Source organism: Erythrolamprus reginae, chromosome 2, assembly GCF_031021105.1.
Source record: "Erythrolamprus reginae isolate rEryReg1 chromosome 2, rEryReg1.hap1, whole genome shotgun sequence".
Classification (NCBI taxonomy): Eukaryota; Metazoa; Chordata; class Lepidosauria; order Squamata; family Dipsadidae; genus Erythrolamprus; species Erythrolamprus reginae.
This window is the reverse complement of record NC_091951.1, coordinates 62,414,735-62,439,825: the sequence shown is the minus strand read 5'-3', so window position 1 is coordinate 62,439,825 and position 25,091 is coordinate 62,414,735. Positions and strand designations below refer to the sequence as shown.

The following is a 25,091-nucleotide window of genomic DNA, read 5'->3' as shown; positions in this document are numbered from 1 at the left end:
GGCGGCTGCGGGAAAAAGTTCAAATGTTCAAAAAAACCCCACAGAGTATTTTTTTTATTAATATTTTTTGAAAAACCATGGTATAGCCTTTCCGCGACAGTTGGACCTGCAAAAGTCAAGGGACCACTGTAGATAACCAACTAAATATGAACCAGCAATGTGCAACGGTGGCTAAAAAAAAGCCAACAAAATCTTAAGCTGCATCAACAGAAGGATACACTCCAAGACTAGGGAAGTACTAATACCACTCTATAAGTTCCTGGTTAGACCACACTTAGAGTACTGCATTCAAACTAAAAAAACCTAAAAAACTAAAACTAATTTTGGTCACCACATTATAAAAAAAGACATTAAAACTCTAGAAAAAGTAGAGAAGAGAGCAACCAGAGTGACAAAGGGACTGGAAACCAAGACATACGAGGAATGGTTGCAGGAGCTGGGCATGGATAGTCTAGAAAAGAGGAGGTCCAGGAGGGACATGATAGCAGTCTTCAGATATCTAAGGGGTTGTCACAGAGAGAATGGGGTCACACTTTTTTCCAGGGCACCAGAGGGCCAAACTAGGAGCAAAGGATGGAAGCTGAGCAAGGAGAGATTCAACCTGGAAATAAGGAAGAACTTTCTGACGGTGAGAGTGATCAAACTTTGGAACGGCTTGCCACTGGAAATTGTGAATGCCCCAACAGTCAACATTTCAAAAAAGAGATTGGACTGCTAGCTGCTAGGAGGTGCAGGATCTCCTGCTCCAACAGGGGGTTGGACTAGATGACCTGCAAGGTCACTTCCAACTCTAATAATAAGTAAATAAAATTAAAATAAAGAGTGAGCAGGGGATATCTAACCTATTTTTAATTACTTATACTTATGTTAAGTAAATATGTAAATATGAGTCAGTCCTAAACTTGGAAGCCAGGAAAGCAAGTTTACAAATTTTTATTTCTGCAATAGAATAGAATCTTTCACTAATACATTCTGTAGTTAGGAATAGAATATTCTAAATTGTGTTAAAATGTGACCTTGATCTAAATGCTTTCCTGGGTCAGTTTTCACCCTGTTGCCCTCTTCTTTTCTCCTTCTCTGCAACAATTCCTTTTCCTATGGACATTTCTTCAATTTAGAACATATGAAGGTCTAGATATGATATGTAATGGTTAGAGGTAGTTTTATGAAATTTCTGAGTTTAGCCTGCATTAGCTGCCCCCTAACTATTTTTAAAATGCCTACAGACATTATCTTTTCACCCTCATCTTCTGCTTCTCCACCTCTGGTCTACTCAAGACCAAGCGCACAAAGATACCTTTTTGTCATCCTGCATAAAACTAGGTACCATTGGATAGATATGACAGAAATAACTGTGGTCTTTCTAGAAAGAAAATCCTAGGTCCAATCTCTGGTATATTCAGGCAGGGTGGGAAGTTCTTTACCCTGAATCTTGGAAAACTAATTTTGGTTAGCAAAAACTCCCTCCCTCATTTATTTTTTTTTTGCTCTCCAAGTAGAGACTTCAGAGCATACATTTGTATACCTGGATAATTTCTGATGAACATTCTAGGGCACAATTTCTCAGTGGGAGGGAGGAGGTGGTCTGTTGTCCTGATAAAGTGGTTTGTTCATTTAGTGCTTGGGAAAGGTCCCATCAGGCACACCTCTTACATTTCAGAGAGTTGGGAGGGATTTTATACATCATCAGCCACAAACCTCTACTCAGTGAATAAGAAAGTTAGGCAGAAAGTTAGGCAATCTCTAGTTGAAGTCCTGCAGCAATTACATCACCCGTCTTGAAGATTTGTTCCACTGACAAAGCATCCTGTAATTTAAACCCATTAGATTTAGATATGCTCCTTTGTATTTTTGCTCTCTTCCACGTGATAGTGGTTTTTTAAAAAAATATCTGAAGAATGTGATTGTGCCCCCATCTCTTTCTAGGCTAAAGATATCCAATTCCTTCAGATTTCTTTCTTTCTTTCTCTGTCTCTCTCTCTTCCTTCCTTCCTGCCTTCCTTCCTTCTTTCTGTCCTTTATTTTTGTTGTGAGAATTGTTTTCTGAATCACTGACATTCTCCATTGCCTTCATTTATATTATTCTCCATTGCCTTCATTTATATTATTTATTTATTTTATTTATTTATTATTAAGTTTTGTATGCCACCCCTCTCCGCAGACTCGGGGCGGTTCACAACAGAACAAAACAATTCATGACAAATCTAAATTATAGTTTAAAATATTTAAAAAAACCAATTTACTAATCAAACATACCATGCATAAATTGTATATGCCCGGGGGAGATGTCTCAATTGCTCTCGCAGCTGCATTCTGCACGATCTGAAGTTTCCGAACACTTTTCAAAGGTAGCCCCATGTAGAGAGCATTACAGTAGTCGAACCTCGAGGTGATGAGGGCATGAGTGACTGTGACTATTCTTAAAGATTCTCAGAAACAGAGATAGTACTGTATTCTAGATGAGAACTGTTGAACACAAAATAAAGATACTGTAGAAATATTCTTTTTTAAAAAAAAAGTTTTATTGAAAATTTATACAATTAAAAAAGACAGTACATAATCTTTGGAATCTGCTTCATACTTCTTTACACTAATCTTGTTTTGTACATTGTCTTAAAACGGACAAACATCTCACACAAACAGAGATAGAAATAAAAAACAAATAAGAAAGAGGAAACAGAAACATGTAACAGCCCTTCTCCTTTGCTGTCTATCTTGACAGCTATTTCTTATATCTTATATATTATTTTACGACTATATTATTTATATTACTTCTTATGACTACAAAACTACAACTACAAGCTCGGTCTTTTTCTTTCTTTCTTTCTTTCTTTCTTTCTTTCTTTCTTTCTTTCTTTCTTTCTTTCTTTCTTTCTTTAAGACACATCAGACTGCTGCTTCCACATATACAAGAGTCAAGCCAAGAACCTCCTTCCCTTTGCTTATGGATCCCTGTTCTATTTAAGTTGTACTGAATTGCATTTCCAAGGGATTAGCATTTCCTGCAAAGTTCTGTCACCTGCAAGTTTGACAAAAATGCTCTGGGAAACCAACCACCCTGGAAGATCTGTCCGCTTTCTTTCTGCCAGAACATACTTATTATTATTTATTTCTTAATTAGATTTCTATGCTCCCCTTCTCTAAGCGACTCAAGAAAACATATTGCAAGTAAACATGGTGTGCTCCAGCTCCCATCTATTTCTTCAAGGAAAGGGGGGGGGGGGCAAATAAGTTATTTGCAATGATAGAGACAACCTTCTTTGCATAAAATCCCCGAATACCAGAAACAACTCCAAGAGCCTCTCGGCATAGAACTTTACCATCCATTAAACAAAGAAAGCTTCAGGGAACTGCCGTCTACCCTTCCCTGTGCAAACTCCCGAATGCCTCAGCCGAGACTTTTTTCTTTCTTTCACCCCTCTTTTTTCCTCCTTCATATATCCGGCGACCCATACTGCTGATTATGCTCATGAATAAACAGCATTCTCAGCTTCAGGGAATGAGGCGTCCCCCGTCCGAATCTTTCTCTCTCAAAAAGAAAAGCAGAGAAGAAGCTAAACCGAGCCAAAAAAGGCGAGAGCAGGAGGGGTTTGGGAAAGGCCGTGCGTGAGGGGAAGAAGGGAAGGGAGGTGGGCGAAAGGAACCCCTGCGCTTTCACTAGGATCAATGCGGTAGAGGATTCCTCACCAGCCTTTGCAAGGAAGTCTGAGGCAATTAGTTCAGTCAGTAGACAGCCCGCAGTCAGCCAGTCTGGGCTGCTCCTCGTGCCTCGCAAGGAATGAGAGAGGAGAGCGGTGAGAATAAATGTCCGGTGACCTCTGCAGTTGGGGCTTCTTCTCTCCAAGGAAGATTTTCTTTTTGTTTCTCCCTTTCCCCCCCCTCCTTGGACAGCGTGTGATTTGGAACGCTTTTATATATTTATATAAAACTAGCTGATTAAAACCGCGGCTTTATTTTCATTTCTCACCCCAGAGAAGTGGGGGAGTTTGGGTGGGTCCGTGCGCTCGGGTGGACGGACGGACGGAGGCGTTTGCCTTGCGGTCAGCGAAGGCGGAGAACGATGGGGTTTGAGCTGGATCGCTTCAACGGGGAGGTGGATCCCGACTTCAAATGCAATCTGTGCAACAAAGTTTTGGAGGACCCTCTCACCACCCCTTGCGGTCATGTGTTCTGCGCCGGCTGCGTCCTGCCGTGGGTCGTGCAGCAAGGCAGCTGCCCGGTGAAGTGCCAGCGGATGTCCACCAAGGAGCTGAACCACGTCCTGCCCTTGAAGAGCCTCATCCTCAAGCTGGACATCAAGTGCGCCAACCGCGCGCGGGGTTGCGAGAAGGTGGTCAAGCTGCAGCACTTGGCCGAGCACGCCGAGATGTGCGACTACTCGCCGGCCAAGTGCCGCCATAAGGGCTGCGCCGAAGTGCTCAACTTGCGCGACGTGGACGCGCATATGCGCGAGAGCTGCGAGGCCCGGCCGGTGGGGATCTGCGAGCAAGGCTGCGGCTTGGTGCTCACCCATCGCGAGCGCAAGGCCGGCTCCCACTGCTGCCTGCAGGCGCTCAAGGCGCACAACGGCGCCCTCCAAGCCAAGCTGGCCGGCCTGGAGAAAGAGCTGAAGAAAGAGGCGCTGCGGGCCGGCAAGCGGGAGAAGTCGCTCCTCTCGCAGCTCTCGGCCGTGCAGCTCGAGCTCCAGATGACAGCGCTGCGCTACCAGAAGAAGTTCACCGAATACAGCGCCCGCCTCGACTCGCTCGGCCGTAACCTAGCCGCCTCTTCGCCCACTAAGGTGAGTGCGACGCCACCCCCTCCCCCCCCCCCGACAGACAGGCGGCACTGCGACACCCCCAATCCAGCTATTTCTCTCCTTCCACCCCCACTTTTTTCCCTCATGGGTAGCCCTAAAGACAGAGGAGTGGGAGCCCTATGGTGTCTTTAATGACTGCCACAATAATGTCTTTGGATCTAATCAAGTGACCCGTGGCCCCAGGGAAATCAGAGGACACAACCCTAACCTCTTAACCCTTATCCTAAAGTTGCATCCTTCAACATTCACTTCTGAACATTCATGGATATAGGATTGCTCTGCAGATGTGTGAGCGTTGAGCTACCCAGACATGGCCTGTGTGCGCAGCTTTCTCCAAATCTCTTTTGCAATTCATATCGGTGGGATGCCCCAGTTAGGGAAAGCTTGGTTATACAATCCAGTATTTCGCTCTCTCCTCTTTCTCCCTCCCTCCTTTCCTCCTCCCCCTCTTTCTCCCCTCCCCTCCCTCCCCCTCTTTCTTTCCAAACATTACATACCAAATGTTCTGGCCTCTTTTATGCACCTCCCATATTCATCCCTGCAGGATAAACTCTTTTGAATGCGGTCACCTCCACAAATGTGCCAGGCCCTTTGCAATTCGAGTGGGGTCAAGAATAGTTTGGCACAAATGTTTTGGTGAGAGAAAACATCCCTCTTGGGGGGAGGGGAGGAAACAAAACAAGACCCTGAGGTTGCCATAAGACAGCCAGACTTTTGGCATCCTGTATCTGTAACTTGGGAATCAGCAAACAAATCAAGGCAGAAGGAAGAGTGAGGAGACAGGATATTTGTTGTTTATTTTCTTCTCTTTTCCTTATTAGTGAGAGTTGGAGGGAGAGCTCTCTCTTCCTCTTTACTTTGAAATCTGTTTAGCCCCCTCCACTCTCCCTCTAACTCTCTCCCTTCTTTACAGACATATCTGTCAGCTGCAGTTTTAGCCAGCTGGTGGGCTCAGCGTGAAGGGCAAATATTTACAGCTAAGCTGCTTTCCACTAACTTAGGAGAAATAGGACCTGCAAAACAGAGGTGTGGTGGGTGGTGGGTGGTGGATGTTTAATCAGAGTTTAAGATCCTCTACCAAGTTCCTTTGCTCTTTCTGGTACTGATTTTTTGGAGGGTGGGTGGGATGCAACTCCTCTCATATCCACAAAAAGTTGCCTTTGTGGACTTCTTTTCTTTACACAATTAGGTTTTATTGTAGACACCTCTTATTGAGCATTTCTCCCTTGGAACTACAGTTTGTTCAATCACGACTGATTTTGAGAGGTTTCACACCATTTCCCTCACTTCTAGCAAAGTGGCTGGGAATTATGGAAGTCAAAGTCTACTTATCCAAAGCCCCTGATTGGGGGAGAGAGGTAGTAGAGGGTTTGAAATACTTTAATGTTTTGATAACAGTTAGTACAGAGTTTTGAAATACTTTAATGTTTTGATCACAGAAGGAGGAAAATGTCAAGACATCTTTTGAAACAAAGACATGGATATTCAAGAGGCTTGCTTTATTTTATTCATTTATGATCATTTGGGCAAGTTACATATATTTTCTCTTAAATTTAAAAATTTACTCAAGCTCTCTAGATAATCCTTAAGGCCTTCAGCATTTCTTTCTGCAAACCACCAGGAGTTCATGCATATTACAGTGTATATAAATAGAATGAATTAGTAAATAAATAAATAAAAGAGAAAGCATAAATGGTGGCTCTCTTAAGGAGAATAAAAAAATAACCCAGATCAGTATTTCTTTTTCGCTTGTCCCAGAAAGGAAATGTTGGTACCGCAGTTGGGATGATATCACTCAGGGTGATAGCAGGAATTGGTAATTATGTAGAAAGATCACCATGTAGCTTTGGTAGCAGCTGTTTCTCATTATGTTACAGAGTGTGGCTGTCCATTAACATATCTAAGTTCATCTATTACTAAAAGCACGTGTGAAATCTGTTTTAGGATCTTGAGAAAGCAGAATGATAAAATGGAGTTTGTCCCTTGTAGCTTACAAAAAAAATATCTTGATTCAGTACTACCCAAATAAATGAACGATCTATCTTTTCACTTCAAAATCCTTATAGAAAGAACTTTAATTGACATCTTATAATAATTAAGAACCAACATTGGTTCTTAATTATTTAACTCCAAAGTTGCCTACAACTAATATTCTGTGACTTGATGGAAAATACTCATATAATTAAACATTTGTAAACACTAAAGAAAACAACAACAACCAAGGAAGATGCAGGGGAATACAACACAGTAATAGAAGAGCCCATGTAAGCAGGAGAGACATGGCCCAGTATTGCCTTCTAAGATGTTTCTTTGACTGGGGTGGGCAAAATGGCCTCTCCCTCCCCCACAGGGCCTTTGGAGGCCAGAAATGGCCCATTTCAATTTGGGAAATGGGCCATTTCTGGTTTCTGGAGGTGAGGAAGGCCATTTTTGCCCACCCCAGCCTCATAGAAAGGCTCTGGAGCTTGGAGAGAGCAAATAATGGGTCTCCCACACTCCCTCCGGAGGCTGGAAACAGCCTGTTTCCCAACTCCCAGTGGGTCCAGAAGGCCCAAAAATCAGCTGACCAGCACAGACATGCACACCAAACCTGAGCTCATGTACCTACTGATGTGGCTCCATGTGCCACTTGTGGCCTGCGTGCCATAGGTTCGCCATCACAGTCCTAGGAGGACAACCAGGATGCTAAAAGGTTTGTAAGAAAACAGAAGGAATGGTTGGAAATGTTGGGTGCTTGGGGAAGAGAAGACTGAGAGGAGATATGAAAGCTTTCTTCGGGTATCTAACTACCTGTATTATATAATAGTAGAAAATGGAGTAAGATATGGTTCTCCATATCTGGGTTTAGATCTTCAAAATTTTGGTTGCTACTAATTTTAGAATCTATAAAGAGCCATGGTTTCAGATCAAGGTAATATATGTTGAGTTCTTATCTGAGAGCAAAAGGAAACAAATGGCCAGAAATTTGAAGTTTCTTCAATTTGCTTCCCCCAGTAAGATTGACAGTTCTTAAGGAACTATTTTAAATAAACTTTCAATCCAATCTACTAGATCCAATTACTAGAAAAAGTTAATATTATAAGAGACCAAGAAGTAATTGTCCCATATTGCTCATTCACATTGTGGACTGTGGGATAGCAAAGACTATGCCAATGTGACTTGATGGTAATCCAGCAAATCTCAATCATCATTGTGGTGCCATGGGGAAAATTCAGTGAGCTGTAACATTCAGGTTCCACATTTATTTTCAGCATGCAACTTTATCTTCACTTTTTTTTCAATTTACTATTCTGTTGAACTCCATACCTTCATTTGTATACTACTGGTACTAACCTGATAACTTTGATGTTGATATGAAACTTTTTGTCTCCTGGTGTTTTTTTAATCCAAGTTAGGGTATATCACCAAGTTCTTCTCTTTTTGCTCTCTATCCTGGATACCTAAACGAAAGCCAAACTTTCTTGACAAATACGATACTATTATACACTGATTATATACAGTGGTACCCCTACCTATAACATCTCTACTTACAAACTTTTCTAGATAAGAAAATATTTTTTGCCTCTTCTCAAGAACCATTTTCCACTTACAAACCTGAGCCTCCAAAACTGTAACCAGAAAAGGCAGGGAGAAGCCTCCATGGGACCTCTCTAAGAAACTCCTGGGAGGAAACAGGGCCAGAAAAGATGGGGAGAAGCCTCCGTGGGGTCTCTCTAGGAATCTCCTGGGAGGAAACAGGGCCTCCACCCTCCCTGTGGTTTCCCCAATCACACACATTATTTGGTTTCACATTGATTCCTATGGGAAAAAATGTTTCGTTTTACAAACTTTTCTACTTAAGAACCTGGTCACGGAACAAATTAAGTTCGTAAGTAGAGGTACTACTGTACTTTCTTTCATGTTAACTCTTGCCATGAAACTAGCATCTGAATACCTAGATGTAGAGCTTGGATACCTCTTTAAGGTTGTAAAATACAGATAGTTTTTGAAGTTTCTTATAAGTTTTTTATTAGCATATTGGAATAATAGAATTAGATCTTAGAGATCCCATTCTGAAATGTGCAATTGTGAGCAAAAAGCTATATGCATTTCTCAATCTGTTTTCATAAATGCGCAGACGGGGAATGATCTCATCATTGGAACATGTAATGTCTGAATTGACTTTTGGTTTTGCAAGAGGGCTGGGGCATTATTAAATTACCCAACTGGACACTTGCTATTTTCTTGTTTAAAGTCTTCCAATAGCAGTGCAGCAATGTTTTCATCAGATTTATGGACACAGCTGGATAATATGACTGTTTGTTTTCAGCCTATCCACAAAAAGGCTGTTATGCAGTTTTCAGAAAAAAAGGCAGCATGTAATCTGCAGAAAGCCCAAAGGTGTCAAGTCACCATAAAAGTGTGGCCCAGTCTTCAATCAATTACATGCCTTTCACAACTTTTTGGGCAACTTTCCAAGGTTAAACATTTTGGCTAAAAGAAGTGTAATTAGAAAATATACATCTTTAAACACTGAAGAAATACAGAGTTGAACCACAGCATGGCTATAGACCTGTTCCCCTTTCTCGCCTGTGTGAGGAGTGAAAGGATGGCAGGTTTCCAGTATTTTGATCCCTGGATTATTTAATCAGACCGCGATGTCAACATAGTTATGTGCAGCAAAGGGCAAAGTTATAAACAAATGGCAGTCAGGCATATTGGCTCAGGGATTAGAGTGATACTAAGATATTCTGCAGCAGTTAATGTAAAATGGTTTTATTCATTAAGCCCACCATGCTGCACCATGTCAAAATAAGCTTATATAAAATACTAATTGTCTCAAGGGCAGCAGCTGTTAGTATTTTGTTTGCTGTGCTTATTAGTATTAAATCAGTCAATTCAACTATAAAAATATAATTTTGTTTTAAATATATATTTTTGGCTGCGAGAAAAGATCAATGTGCATTTTGTTATATTACGACTAAAGATGCACATCAATAATGCATATATATTATTGACTTGTACTAGGAAGTAAATAAATTTATGTCCAGGATATTCACATCCTGGACATAAATTGTTTCAACTCTTACCCTCAAAATGTCGCTATAGAGCACTGCACACCAAGACAACTAGACACAGAAACAGTTTTTCCCCCCAAACACCATTACTCTGCTAAACAAATTATTATTACTATTATTATTATTATTATTATTATTATTATTATTATTATTATCATTATTACTATTAGTCTTCTCATCATTCCTATCACCCATCTCCTCCTACTTATGATTGAATGACTGTAACTTGTATCCTTACAATTTATATTAAGATTGATTGTTTCCTGATATTTATTTGTACCCTATGACAATCATTAAGTGTTGCACCTCATGATTCTTGACAAATGTATCTTTTCTTTTATGTACACTGAGAGCATATGCAGCAAAGACAAATTCCTTGTGTGTTTAACTTGGCTAATAAAAAAAATCTGTTCTGTTCTGTTCTCTAGCATACATTAAAAAGACAAATAATCATAGATAACAACAATTCATTTAGTGGCCGTTCCAAGTTACAATAGTGCTGAAAAAAGTGACTTGTGACTGTTTTTCACATGACTCTTGCAGCATCCAATGGTCACAAAATTCAGAAGCGTGGCAACTGGCAAGTATTTATGATCTTCTGACAAGCAGAATCATATGTCAGATGTGGAAAGCCACATTCACTTAGCAGCCATGTTGCAAACTTAACCACTGTACTGATTCATTCAACAACTCTGGCATGAAAGGGAAAAAGATCCCACTATATGGCATCTGACTAAGGTGGCATAGTCAATGTGCAAACATGTTGTAAAAATGCAGATATGTAAGAACTTTCTTGAATATTGTTTAGAGTATCCTCTACTGTTAGAGATAATACAGTGATCTCTCGATTATCGCGAGGGTTACGTTCCAAGACCTCTCGCGATAATCGATTTTTCGCGATATAGTGGAAACACCATCTGCGCATGCGCACCCTTTTTTCCCATGGCCGCACATGCGCAGATGGTGGAGCCGGTGGATGGGGAGGTGGATTCGCTGCCCCCACCAGCCCTTCCTGCTCTGGGTCAGAGCCGCGGAAACCTTCGGCTCGCTGAGGCTGCGTCTCCAAGCTTGCCTGCCGCCGCCGCTACGCCTCCGCCGCCTCAGCCACCCCCTCTGCTCTGCAGGGACCTCGCATGCCACGATCTCCCTCTCTCGCCCTCCCCGTGCTTCTGCTCGGCGGCGACCAAGCGGCAGGTTTACAGTAATGGGAGAAAAGAAAAAAAATCCCCAAAAGAGAGGGACAAGAGGCAGGCACAAAGCGAGGGCACAAGGGGAGCTGCCCGGCAGATGTTGCTTTTTTTCTTCTCGTGGACAAGTGGAGGGGGGGAGAGAGAAGGAAAGAGAGAGAGAAGAGTGGAAGGAAGAGAGAGAGAAATGATAGAAAAAAGGGGAGAAAAAAAGAGAAATGAGAAAATGATTGAACCTTGGTGTAGAAAAAAACCCGGACATATTTTTAATTTATTATTTTTTGAAAAATCGCGATATAGCGTTTCGCGAAGATCGAGATCGCGAAAATCGAGGGATCACTGTATACAGTATTTCAGAATGTGGACAGTGCAAGAGAAGAGGCATCATCAAGCCCCCAATCTACTTGGTGAATTTGCTCTCAGCATACTTGTCCCAAAGAAAGTATAAGATGGTTCAAAGTAACTGAGGTGAGACTGTCTTCAAAGTTCTTGTTAGCTCATCCTTATAGGGCAGGGGTGTCAAACTCAAGGCCCACAGGACGGATCCTGCCTGTGGGGTCTTAGATCTGGTCTGTGGGGCTGATCTGGAAACAGTGAAGGACTGGTCTGTGGTGCCTATGCCACGAGGCCCTCCCGAGCTCTGTTTTTGCTGGCAGAGTGTTACATGAGGCTGTCGCAACTAAAAACATAGCTCGGGAGCCCATTTTTGCTGGCAGAGTCCTCAGACAACCAATGGCACCTCCGACATGAGTGATGTAAAGCTGGTCATGCCTGTCCTGCCCGCACCCATCTTGGCCCTCATGAGGTCAAACATAACCCTGATGCAGCCTTCAATGAAATTGAATTTGATTATAGAGTGATAACCAGAAGTTTGAACTGGATCCCAGAAGTAATATATGAAGAAAGAGTGAATGCGCTTAAAGGAAAGGAGAAACTGAGAATGTTAATGTTGGAAGACGTTGATCTGCTCCTGGGGGGAAAAAGAGATTACAAATTTAAAGAACAAAATTCAGTATCTTAAAAGGTGTATTGACTTAGTAGAAGGAATTATAGTTAATTTATGACTGTAGGAGATATGAGAGGTGTGATAAGGCTGGATCCACATAGATCGTTTTTATTTTTTTCTGTATTTTTTAATTAATTTAACTTTAAACTTTCTGCAGGTTTTTTTTTTACTTTTTAAACTTTACATTTCTTTTACTTATTGCTTTTCATTGTTCTCTGCTTTACATAATGTTTACTCAATGTGAAGAGTATTTGTTCTTTGCTTTCGATAAATTTAATAAATAAATGTCAAATAGTAACCAACTCTAAGAATATATAACTTCTATTACCTAGAGATCTACAAGGCTTATTAAAGTATATATCATAAATTATTGATAAAACCTCAAGTAACATAAGTTTTGGGAAGAGAGGTCTGAGAATTTTAAGTGGTGGAAACGGTGACTTCAGTCTGTATGGCCCAAAATTTCTCATTTGGTGTCTTAAAATCTCACAACTCTAAAAATGGAAGCAAACAAGCAAGCGAGGCAAAAACCGCACCCCTACTTGTCTCACTTTGAAAGCTACAAAAGGAACTCTTAAAAGGTTCGTTGTAGCCCTTACAAAATACCTTTTACCACCAGTTTTTATAGTGGTGGTGATGCGTTGAAATAACTGTTCATATTTTGATTTTTGCTCTTGTATTTTTATTTTCTGAAACAACCATTATTGTTAGTTTGGAATGCAGAATTATTTCTTAAGAGCTTGACTCAGCTGTGGGAGGACCCAAGCCAGAAACATTCCATTTGTTTTAGCATCAGATGATCTGAATTGGGGTAGGGGTGGCAATGACATTTTGCAGCAAAGTATTTCCTTAACAATCAGTGTGATTGACAGAGAAGATATTTAGTAGAGGGGAGCACTGCATTCTTTAAAAATGTGAATTTCTGGAGGGGCAAGAAAGTTGTGACAGCTTTGAAAGCACATCTGGTAGAATTATCAATATGGTTCTTCAACCTCCCTTCCCTAGTTATTCTGCTAAAATGCAAACAGTTATGAAATTAAGGTGCATAGCAAAGTTGATGTAGACAATGTTTACAAAACTTTGCTGAAACATTCTCTTCCAAACTTCATTGGATACTATCCTGTTTCCCACCAATAAGACATCCCCTGATAACAAGTCAAGATAATAAGGTAATAAGGATTTTGAATGCATGACAATAAGGCCAAGTGCTTATTTTAGGGTTCAAAAAAATTATAGGAGAGGGTCTTATTTTTGGGGAAAACACAATATACAACACCAACATTTTGTTCTTTTCTTAGAGCAGCATTGGAATTAGAAGTAGCAATGGAAAGCTTTCCCCTGCTGCTATAATCATGGCTTCAATTCTAAATGAAATCTAGAATTGGCTTTTTGGTAAAAATAGTTCTTTTTTCTTCCATCAAGCAATAGAAAAGAGAGGATAGGATTTTGTGACAATGACATCCTTGTGTTTTATTTTCTGAACTTACTAGATCATAAAACCAGTCTCCTAGGACTGGATGATTTTGTCTTTTTTTCTACTTTTTTCCCTTCTGGAAGAGGTAAGTATGCAATAAATTATAGTGAGCAGAAAGCAGAGTTTCCCTGCAGACTGGATTTTGATGATACACAGCATCAGACATTTAGAGTTTGAGATATAAACATGTTTAGCTTATGTGAAAAAGAATCTTGGGGAAATCAGTGGTATTTACATATAATTAAACTTGAGGCATTATGATACATTGGCCTTTGAAGTCTAACTTAGTAATATTTTCCAAAGGCTACTTTCACGTTAGTAGGAATTTCTAAGAGTCTGTAGTATTTACTAGTTGATTTTAGCTCTCTTCCCTTTTCATTCAAAGAAGTGACAGGAAAATATGTGACCCTTCAGCTTACAGAATATTTCTGAGTATTAATATAACTTGACTGACAGTTTCATTATTAACATGCAAAAAGAAAAAAGACCTTGGAGCCCCTTTAGTCCAACCCTCTGCCCAGGACAGGTGTCTTTATAACATCCCAGACAAATGGTTCTCCAAACTTTTTTTTTTTAAAAAAACCCTCCAACAATCAGGGAGACAAGCTTTTCTTTTGATTAATTGTTCTCACTTCAGGAAATTCCTCCTTATTTCCCGGTCTCTCTTTGACAAGCTTCCACACATTGCTTTTTGCCCTTCCCTCAGGTGTTATGGAGAATAAATCAATGCCCATTGGTCATCCAACTGCAAACCCATCTGATGGTGATACTGTCTATGTCATATTGTTCTATCTTACCAAGACATAGGCTGTGGTCTACTTTGTCAAATGCTTTACTGAGTCCAAGTATATTATATCCACAGCATTTCCCTGATCCACTCTTTTAATTAAACACTTTATCAAAGAAGACAATAAGATTTATCTGACATGATCTGCTTTTAATATACCCATGCTGAACTCCAGTAATCACCTTGTTCCTTTCTAGGTGCTTTCAAACCTGCTGTTTGATTATCTTTTCCAAGATTTTCCCATGTATTGGTGTCAAGCTGATTGGTCTATAGTTTCCTGGATCCAATTTTTTTAAAGCTTTATGAATATTGGAACCACATCAGCACTTTTCTAGTCCTCTAGCAACTCTCCAGGCACTCTGAAAGATGTCATTCTGTGGTTCTGAGATCACATTAGCCAGCTCCTCCAATATTCTGGGATGTAAAATAATTAGTCCCAGAGATTTGAACTCATCAAAAACAAATAGGTGTTCTCTTGTCAATCCCTTACCTATTTTGACCTCATTTTTTGTTTTGTATCCCACAGTGCTATTTTTGATACATTGGGCTATTTTTTCCCCTTTTGGGTAAAGGCAGAAATTAAGCATTCTGCTTTCTCTGTGTTGCCCATCGTCTGTTTGCCATTTTCTCCCATTGGTGTACCAATCATTTCCTTGATTTTCTTTTTGTTCCTTTTTTATTGAAAGATACCGGTAACTTTTTTTTGTTGTTATTTTTGGTTTTTGTTGCAACTCTTAATTCCTTCTGTCTTTGCAGATTCTGGCTATTTCCTATTATTCTGCTCTAGTTTCATGTCCTTCTTTCCATTTTTTTTACTTTATCTCCCAATTTGTCACAGAGCTTTTTGTGCAGCCATGCCGGTCTCATCTGGAGTCTCTTGTTTTTTCTTTTCAGTGATATTGCTTTTGTTGGACCTTTTATTATCTCATTTTCAGAGTATCCCAAGCATCCTATATCATTTTTCCCATTAAGATTTCTATCCGCAGAATCCTTATTTTCTCTTATTTTCCTGAAGCCTCCAGGAGCATGCAAAAATGAGACATATATGTTCACCATTCTTCTGTCTTGGGGCCAAAGAAGGCTGGAGCTGGAAATGTTTGTGCAGTTATCCTCTAGGTTGACCACGCAATTTGGGGTTTGCTTCTTAAGATGGCTGCAGATGCCACAAGGTGCCTTTGTTCTGTTATTCTTCTTCCACCACCTTTGTTGCCAGTGTTAGATTTACATGTAAATGAAGGGGTGAGGCATAGTAACAGTTCAGCACCTTTATTTTCTTTTAGCTGGAACTAATACTGACTGCTGGCAGGCTGCAGGGAAACTGTTTTTTAGGGCTTCCCTGAAGCCCACTAGTCACTAAGAGGGGTTAAATCTCCAGCTGCTAGATTAGCCAATCAGCGACAGCTATGCAAATAATCCCTATGTAACATAAGCATTCTTCCCAATTTCAATGCATTTTTTGACAAGACTTACTCCATTATTTCTATAAAGATTAATAGATTTTTAAAATGACTTACTATTTTAATATCTGGGCTCCTCTGTGGCACACTTTAGTTTTTCAGAAGGAATTGTGGTTTAAAGGTGAAAATCTTGATTTAGATGGCTTTGTGAACAGAAAAAGAATTGTTACTCGTGACTCTGTAAAATACATTAATTTCAAGCCACTTACATATTAGCTAATACTTTTACAAGATGTTAAAGGTGGAGCAAAAATTTTATCTTGACATCTGCATTTTTCTGCTTTGTTAATTCTCTGGACCATTTGGAAAGCAAATGTCCTTTGAAATCATAGCAGATGCAAATAAGCAGGTTTATTAAATTAGAATCTCTGTTTCCTATTTTGAAAACTGCTAGGGATATTAAATTATTAATCAGCAGGTTGTAATTTGATCCTCCATCATAGAAGTTGATTTTCTATTAAGAAATGCCCTTGCTTCAATAGAACCAACAATTCAATTTTAAAAGGTATTGAAAAATGAAAGGAGTTAATCTTAGTTACATTGTATCAATTTTTATTTTATGGAAGCTTCAAAATTACAAGTTTATATCTTTTTCACATATATACATTGATTTCATTTCTATTATTCAACAATATACACTGCTGTTATAGTAGTAGGGAGACACAGTTGTTGCATTTTTCAGTATTACTGATGGGAAATTAAAATACACTTAAAATTCTCCTATTTTCCCAAGAAATACTATACTGTCCATAGGCTCTTTTATAGCACAGTAATGCTACCTTTGAGGAGAGTGCATCTTGAACTTTGTTCTTGAAGGTCCAGGTTTCAAGTAGAATTTGTTTCCATCCCTGATATTTGATATTTGGAATTGCAAGCACTAATTGCTGAATCCACATGCATGAAAGAGTGATTTTTCCTTCAGTACTATGTCTCCCCATTTCAGTAGTGATAAAGGATGTAAGAGCGGCAAATAACTTTCCTATATTTAGGAACAGGCTCAACAGCGGACCAGACGTGATCAATTTGCAGAATTTCACGGTCAGTTTGTTATTGTATATGTGCTTGCTGTTTCATAATTAAACAAATGGTAGATACAGCATTTTTCTCTAACCATTGTTTCCTATCAGACAAAAACGTATTCATTATATTTAGAAAAGTCTGCATACAAACAATAACAAAATATTTTGTAAATCAGGGTGAGGTGAGTGGAACAGTCACTGAAGTTGATTAGATTCAAGTAGCATTTCACTAAAAGTATATATGTATTTATGATAGACATTTCCACTATTTTCCTGGTCAGAAAATAGCACAATAGACAATTTACAAAGATGAAAATTGTGTGATTTAAACAGTTCTTTTGTTGTTGTCAGTTGCGAAGTCATGTCCTACACATCACGACCCTAGGGCTTCCTGTTTTCTACCATCCCCCAGAGTCCATTTAAGCTCACACCTACTGCTTCAGTGACTCTATCCAGCTACCTCATTCTCTGTAGTCCCTTTCCTTTTTTTGCCCCAAACCTTTCCCATAATTAGGGTCTTTCCTCATTTGGTCACCAAAGCATTTGAGTTTCATCTTCAAGATCTGACCTGAGTAGTCAGGGTTGATCTCCCCTAGGACTGATCAGTTTGATCCATCTTGCAAACAGTTCAGGTTTACTTAAAATGGTTAATGTTGATAGGGCATAAGAGAGTGGAATCATTATCTCCAAGTTTGATTTCAAAAGATTGCCATGTTTTAGTAAGAGGTACCATCAAATGAAAAAAAGAATTCTGTTTTCCTTCTATCTTTCTTATTGTTTTCTTCTCTTCACGCTCCCACTTTTTCTTATCTTATCTTTTTTTTCTCCTTATTGTCAATAATATTACTATAACTAGATATCTTATATCTATTATATATTATATGCTTTTAATAATATCATTAGGATTATGACCTTGTTATGAATACCAACTTATATACATTATTGACTTGTCTTTATTCTGTTTGATATCTCTATCTCTTTTATTTGTAATAAAACTTAATAAAGATTATTTTATTAAAAAAGGAAAAAAGAAAAAAAGAATTCTTCCTTTAGAATAAATATTCTAATTTTGATCCTTTCTCCTTTATTCTGATGTCATGTTTATAACACAGTTGTGAACAGCCATATTCCTCCCTACAAATTTATTAAGAATTAGATTGTAATAAATTGCAGTAAAATGCTTGAGGAAAAGGAGGAAAAGGAGAGAGATAACAATATTGCATCATGAATATTTATGGAAGATGTGTACGGTGTACACTACATTCCTAGAACTATGTTTATTGAAGGTAAGCTCTATTTGCATTAACCAGCACCATCAAAGGCTTCTAGCTAATTAATATTCCAATATTTGTTTTTGTATTTTCTGAATGCTAAATGCTTGTAGTCATACATACGAAGATACCTGTTTCAATAAATGTCTTAGAACAAAAAGAAAAAATCCAAGATAATAAAAATTAGTGACTGCTTCATTTTTTTAAAGTTGGAGAAATCAAATCTTTAGCCAAGTCCTAGTTGTTTTTCAAATCATAGAAACATAGAAGATTGACAGCAGAAAAAGACCTCATGGTCCCTCTAGTCTGCCCTTATACTATTTCTTGTATTTTATCCTAGGATGGATATATGTTTATCCCAGGCATGTTTAAATTCAGTTACTGTGGATTTACCAACCTCGTCTGCTGGAAGTTTGTTCCACGCATCTACTACTCTTTCAGTAAAATAATATTTTCTCAGGTTACTTCTAATCTTTCCCCCAACTAACCTCAGATTGTGCCCCCTTGTTCTTGTGTTCACTTTCCTATTAAAAACACTTCTCTACTTAACCTTATTTAACTCTTTAACATATTTAAATGTTTCGACCATGTCTCCCCTTTCCCTTCTGTCCTCCAGACTATACAGATTGAGTTCATTAAGTCTTTCCTGATAAGTTTTATTATTTATTTATTATTATATGATAAGTTTTATGATTAAGACCTTCCACCATTTTTGGACCTGTTCAATTTCATCAATATCTTTTTGTAGGTGAGATCTCCAGAACTGAAGTACTCCAAATGTGTATTACACAGTATTCAAAATGTGGTCTCACCAGCGCTCTATACAGCGGGATCACAATCTCCCTCTTCCTGCTTGTTATACCTCTAGCTATGCAGCCAAGCATTCTACTTGCTTTCCCTACCGCCTGACTGCACTGTTCACAATCTACTTGCTTTCCCTACTGCCTGACTGCACTGCTCACCCATGTTGAGACTGTCAGAAATCACTACCTCTAAATCCTTCTCTTCTGAAGTTTTTGCTAGCACAGAACTGCCAATACAATACTCAGATTGAGGATTCCTTTTGCCCAAGTGCATTATTTTACATTTGGAAACAAATCACCTTATGAAACAAAATTTGTCTCACACTTGCCAATATTAAATTGATTTTCCTCACTTCTTTCCAGGGTGAAGAGACAAAGACACTGAATTTTATTCTTCACCGTGATTCAGGATCTCTTGGATTTAATATAATTGGTGGTCGTCCGTGTATGGTATGTTGATAGTGAACTTACATTTCTTATGAATATTTAATCCAAAATATGTATTTTGGAAAAATAATGAAATACTGTATATAAAACTATAATTCTAAACATAGGAAAAAAGGCCAATTGAAGATCAATGTACAGTATGTAGTTCTCATTTAGTGACCACAATTGGACTCCTTGATTATTCTCACCGCAGTTGCTAGGTTAAACTTTGAATTTGTTTATGATCTTACATCAGCTTTCCTTTGCTTTCCAAACCTGAAAAAGTCAAAAAGTAACTTTTTCATAAGTTCTGTAACTATAAACATCACTGTAAAAGGCAGTTGCTAAAAAGTTGACCTATAGGATTTACTCCAAAGAAACCAGAGGTGAGTTCCTACCAGTTCTAACTGGTTCTTTAGAACTATTAATAGCTCGGTGATAACATCACAGAGCTGGTTCTGTGGGTGTCTCTGTGGGCACTGCCATCTTGGGTATTTATTTTTTTGCAAAGTTTTATTTTATTTTATAATATATATAAATTCCATATTCAATTTAAACAAGATGTTGTTAGGGTGCATATATCTATATACACATATTTTTAATTAAAATGTAGTCACGTTAATTTAATTATAATAATATATTTTTTAACCTTTTTACAACTTCCATTATAGTATCAATTAATGTCAAATAATATCAAACCACCAAATTAACAAAGAAATTACCCATCTGTTTATTTTCTTATATACATTATATTTTGCCCAATTTTTCAAGAATCCATCTCTTCCTATCTACTTTCCTCTCTTCACTCCTCCCCTCTACTTCCCTCTCTTCCTTCCCTTTCTCCTCTCAGCTCTATTTCCCTCTTCTCCTCCTCTCCATCTCCTCTCCTACCTTCACCACTTCTTTTCTTTCCATTCCTCTTTTTCCTCTCTTGCCATCTTATATTTTTCTTATCAGCGACCCTGTGGGGTCTGAGGTCAACCCAGCAACACAGGAGTATTTTGGGGCATCTAATTCTCCATCAAGCCTGGCAGAAAGAGTGGCTGGAGAGTGATGGAGGGTGGCCAGCTGCTCCTCCTTGTCCTCCCTGGAGGGACTCACTTTGCCTGCAGATTCTTTACCGCCAAGAGCCGAGCCGACCATAGCTGGTCTGCCTGATCCCAGGAACAGGCAAATTGAATGGTGGGCAAGGGGGACAAGGACAGGTTCCTCTTACCTCTTCCTAGTGGTGCATGTCATGATGTTTCATGTCCCCTCATGCAATTTTGCTTCTTTGCACATGCAGAGAGACGATTTTTCTTCCATGCATGTGCAGAGAGCCAAAAATTGGCTGAAATTAGAAAAAAAAAGAGATGGTGGCATGCACAGTCTGGCAAAGACAGCACTGCAACATTGCATCATCGGCATGGCAGGCCAGAGTCTGATTGTTGTCAGTGCCCTAAAAAATAGCATCTGAGAAATAAAGTAGATTCCAGGCCATTCTCTCATCCAAAGTTCGATTTATTAGCAGAGCCATGATGGCCACGTCATTGCCATCCCGATACGAACTTCCTTCCAGTTCCCCACCCAGGTTAAGGTTCATCGGACATCCCCACACCCACAAGTTCATCACGAGGACCAGTCTGAGTGCAGGGATTTCATGGACTTCCTCCTTATTTTAGTTGATTCAGAACAAAAGAAAATAATTTGTTGTGGGTAGTAACTTTCCCTGTCATGCAACTACCCCTCCCAGTTCCCCTAATACTAATCTACTGTGGCAGGCCAAAGTCTCTAACTCCACATTGTGGCATATTGGAGCGGTGCACCAGACCACACCACACCAGTAGAAGCCCACCTCTGAAGGGGGATGGCATCAGGCTGGGCAGTGATTGGATGTTGGGCAACCCAGCTACGATCAGCTCAGTTCTTCATGAGTGAAGAATCTGTGGGTGAAGTAAGCCCCTCCAGGGAGGGCAATGCCTGGAAGGATCTGGCTGCCCTCCTTCACTCTTCAGCCATCGTGTGACCAGGCTAGCCAGAGGATTAGGCACTCAAAAATGTGTTTGTGTCACTAGGTTGACCTCAGACCCCGCAGGACAGCAGAAGCCAGAATGCCATCACAATCTGAGCTCCCTTTGGAGTCGGTTGCAAACAATGTACAAAGTGGCTCCCAAAGAGAATGAAGTAGGCATAGCATACCCAGAACTTCCATTTCTTTGCAATAGCTAAGGATGGAAGAGATGCTGCTTTTTATTGATATGTTCCGAATGGGTGTTTTTATTATGTCTTAATTTATTTCTATGTAAAACTCACTTTTGATGTCCAATTTGAATACCATCCCTTGTTGAAAAGATAAGATATAAATTCCATTAAGTTCCTACTGGTATAGTAAATTTAAAATTGGAGAACAGAGATGGTATTCAGCAGGTTTTGACCGGTTCTGGAGAACCAGTAGTGGACATTTTGAGTAGTTCGGAGAAATGGTAAATACAAGTTCTGAATGGCCCCACCCCCATCTATTCTCTGCCTCCCTGCTGATCAGGAGGAAATGAGGATTTTGAAGTATCCTTCCCTTGGAGTGGGATGGGAATGAGATTTTACACTATCCTTCCCCTGCCATGCTCACCAAGTTATGCCATGCCTATCAAGACACACCCAAGAACCAGTAGTTTAAAAAAAAATTGAATGCCACCACTGGCTTGGGAGAGCCAAATGCATGGATTTGCCTTTGCTAGGGATATTATTTGAATGCCTATCTCTCAGTTCAGCTTACTTGTTGAGAGAAGAATTAAAGAAGAGAGTGCTGTATATATTGCCTTTTTGCTCGTAGAGAAAAGACTAATAAACAAATGAATTCTTTGGAACAATATCGCCTGACCTGATTTTATCCATATGCTGAACTTCCCATGCCCATTGTGAATTCTGGGAGTTGAAGTCCTTTACATCTGGAAAACAGCAGTTTGGAAAAGATTGCTGTATGACTCGAACAGTTTCTTCAAAAGCATCCTTAAAAAGTGGACTCTGGAATAGAAGCCAAAACAATAGATACATACAGCTGTGGAAGGCTTAAAAGACACTTTACCTGGATTGATTGACAACCTCTCTTCATTGAGATTTTGAGTATATTTTTCTAGTATTACCAGCACAGTTCAACTCTGAGTTACAAATATTTTCTTTTATCTTTAAAAAATTAAATTGGTTATTACAAACAACATTTATATAAAATTCTGTTAACAATTTTAGGTTTTAAAAATATAGAAGGTTACTCTACTTGCATTAAAAATGAGATGGTTAAAAGCTTAAAATAAACTAGCTACTGTAAAAGTAATGCTGCTAAGCAAATTCCAGCTGGTCAGCAACGAATAAAATGTTTCCATGCTATGGAGTAATATTCATCACGGAAGCAAATGCGCCCTGTTAAAAGAAAAAGCAATGTGCAATGATACATATTACAAAACCTCTTAACAATCAGCAAAATGTTTACAGATGAATCCTGAATCTAGAACCTTTTAAAAATATAAAGCTTTAATTTATTTTAAACTGTTACTCATATAAAAAGTTTCCACTTTATGAATGGGTATTTTAGCTAGACTACAGATTCTGCTCTGCAAATTCACACTAGAACAACTAGAGACACATACAATTTTTTCCTCAATGCCATCACTCTGCTAAGCAACTAATTCCCACAACATTGTCAAACTATTTACTAAGATTGTATTATTATTATTATTCTAATAATAATAATAGAATAAAAGTACCTATCTTTTCCCACTTATGACTATAACTTTGTTGCTTGTATCTTTAGGATTTATATTGTTTTTTTCTACGGTGACTTGATTGTTTATTAGTAACCTATCACTAATATCTTATGATATTATCTTATGATTCTTGGTGAATGATTTTTTTTCTTTTTATGTAGATTGAACATATGCAAATTCCTTATATGTCCAAACACACTTGGCCATTAAAGAATTCTCTTCTCTTCTCTTCTCTTCTCTTCTCTTCTCTTCTCTTCTCTTCTCTTCTCTTCTCTTCCCTTCCCTTCTTATTTGTAGATGTGGGCAAAGTAAGAGGCATCTTGGGATCTAGCTTATTGTATTTCTTCTTATTAGGAGCATCCAATGTAGCTATTCCAAATTAGATACCAATTGTTGATGCTCTTAGCATTTACCTAGGGAAGGTCTGCATTCCTGTGGTGCAGACCAACAATGTCCTCTAGCATCCACATGGCATTCCATATTTAAATAGTGAGCATTGCTATGATTTCGGTTTCCTTCTCTCATACGTGCTGTTTGCATTCTTCTTCTTTGCTTTGCTTAAAGGACAATCAAGATGGCCCAACTAGTGAAGGAATCTTTGTCTCTAAAATAGCCGATAGCGGGCCTGCTGCGAAGGAAGGAGGACTCCAGATTCATGACCAGATTATTGAGGTAAGAACACTTGGTCTAATCTATTTTCAATTGGCATAGCTCTATCCTCATTCTGTGGCAAAAGTATAGCATGCATTTCCAATCCAGGAGAGTAGTAACATGGGCAACAGAAACTGGAAGAGAAGGCAGCTGAAGCATACTTGACTGTTTCAATGTTGACCTTCTGGGCTTTAGGTATAGTTGTTACCTAATTATAGAAAGCAGATTATGGAAGGTATGTGCTTGTCCTGATATTTTGAAGAGCAAGCTTCTACTTGGTATGCTGCAGTTATTTCTTCTGAAGCTGATGGAGACATGCAAGTGGTTAAGTTAAAACCATATGTGAGGGCAAATATTTGTTGTGAAAACTGTGACTTTATTTAGCTTGGTTTCTAAGAAGTTTTTTTTCCGAAGAAGACCAAAATGTTTCAAACAGTTGATAAGGACAGATGCCTCTCTTAGTGAGTATGGGAACACATTTTGATAAGCTTCCCTTAAAGAGTTACTGGATGCTCATTTTCGACTTCTCGACCCGCCCCATTTCCCTAATGTCCTGATTGCTTGAAAAAATAGTTTTTATTGTTGTGCTTCTTTCTTAAGATGGTGTTAAAGCTCTTTTTATGTTTTGAAGGAAAAAGTTAAAGTTATGGAACAAAAATCAATTAATTGAAAATCGTGTTCAACTGTTGATTTTCCTCAGCATTTTAATTTTTAAAATTGTTGTAAAGATAGAAGCATTACTGGACTATTGTTCTTTTCTTTTTTAAAAAAAGAAAGGCAAAAAGGAGTTTTGTTTTTGGGCCAAAGATAGCAGTGGAGCAGCCAGTCTCTTCAAGTCCTTGAATTCCTTTGCTCTTATGTTTTTAAAACATGCAATAAGCAGCTGTAATGGATTTTCTATTGTCAGAAAGCAATATATAGACTTTCTGTTTCCTGCATATATAAAATAAATGTATTTATTCATGTACTTACTTATGTTAAAGATAGAACTGGTTATACTTGGAAAAGGCTGTTTAAAGATGCAATGGAGGCTGAAAAACAGAAAGCAGATTATAAAATAATATCTGATTTCAAGTTATAAAGAGGCTGTCTGGAAGAGAAAGAATGAATATTCATGCAGTCTTTCTCCACTAACTTTTATAAATCTTGAAGCAACTTCAATTTCTCTCTCTAAAAACTGGATCACATGGTTTTGGTTTTCTGGAATGCAGCCACTCCAGCAGTCATGGGTCTCCCAAGATATGCCCATGTCTCCTCCGCTGACTGCATTCGCTGAAGATTGGTTTCTGGACATGATTCAAAGTGTTGGTTATGACCTATAAAGCCTTAAATGGCATCGGACCAGATTACTTGCAGGACCCCCTCCTGCTGCATGAGTCCCAGCAACCGGTCAGGTCACACAGAGTCGGCCTTCTCCA

General features: G+C 38.9%; 1 protein-coding gene across 1 annotated transcript in view; it reads left to right on the top strand.

The window, feature by feature from the left end:
* Positions 1 to 3,948: 3,948 nt before the first annotated feature.
* The window catches only part of PDZRN3 (PDZ domain containing ring finger 3), a 255,607-nt gene continuing 234,464 nt past the window's right edge, over positions 3,949 to 25,091 (top strand). Inside the window, exons 1-3 of the mRNA XM_070738250.1 lie at positions 3,949 to 4,780; positions 19,223 to 19,309; positions 23,587 to 23,694. Coding sequence (XP_070594351.1) covers positions 4,061 to 4,780; positions 19,223 to 19,309; positions 23,587 to 23,694 — 915 coding nt within the window. The 5' untranslated portion in view covers positions 3,949 to 4,060. The remainder of the gene's footprint in view (positions 4,781 to 19,222; positions 19,310 to 23,586; positions 23,695 to 25,091) is intronic.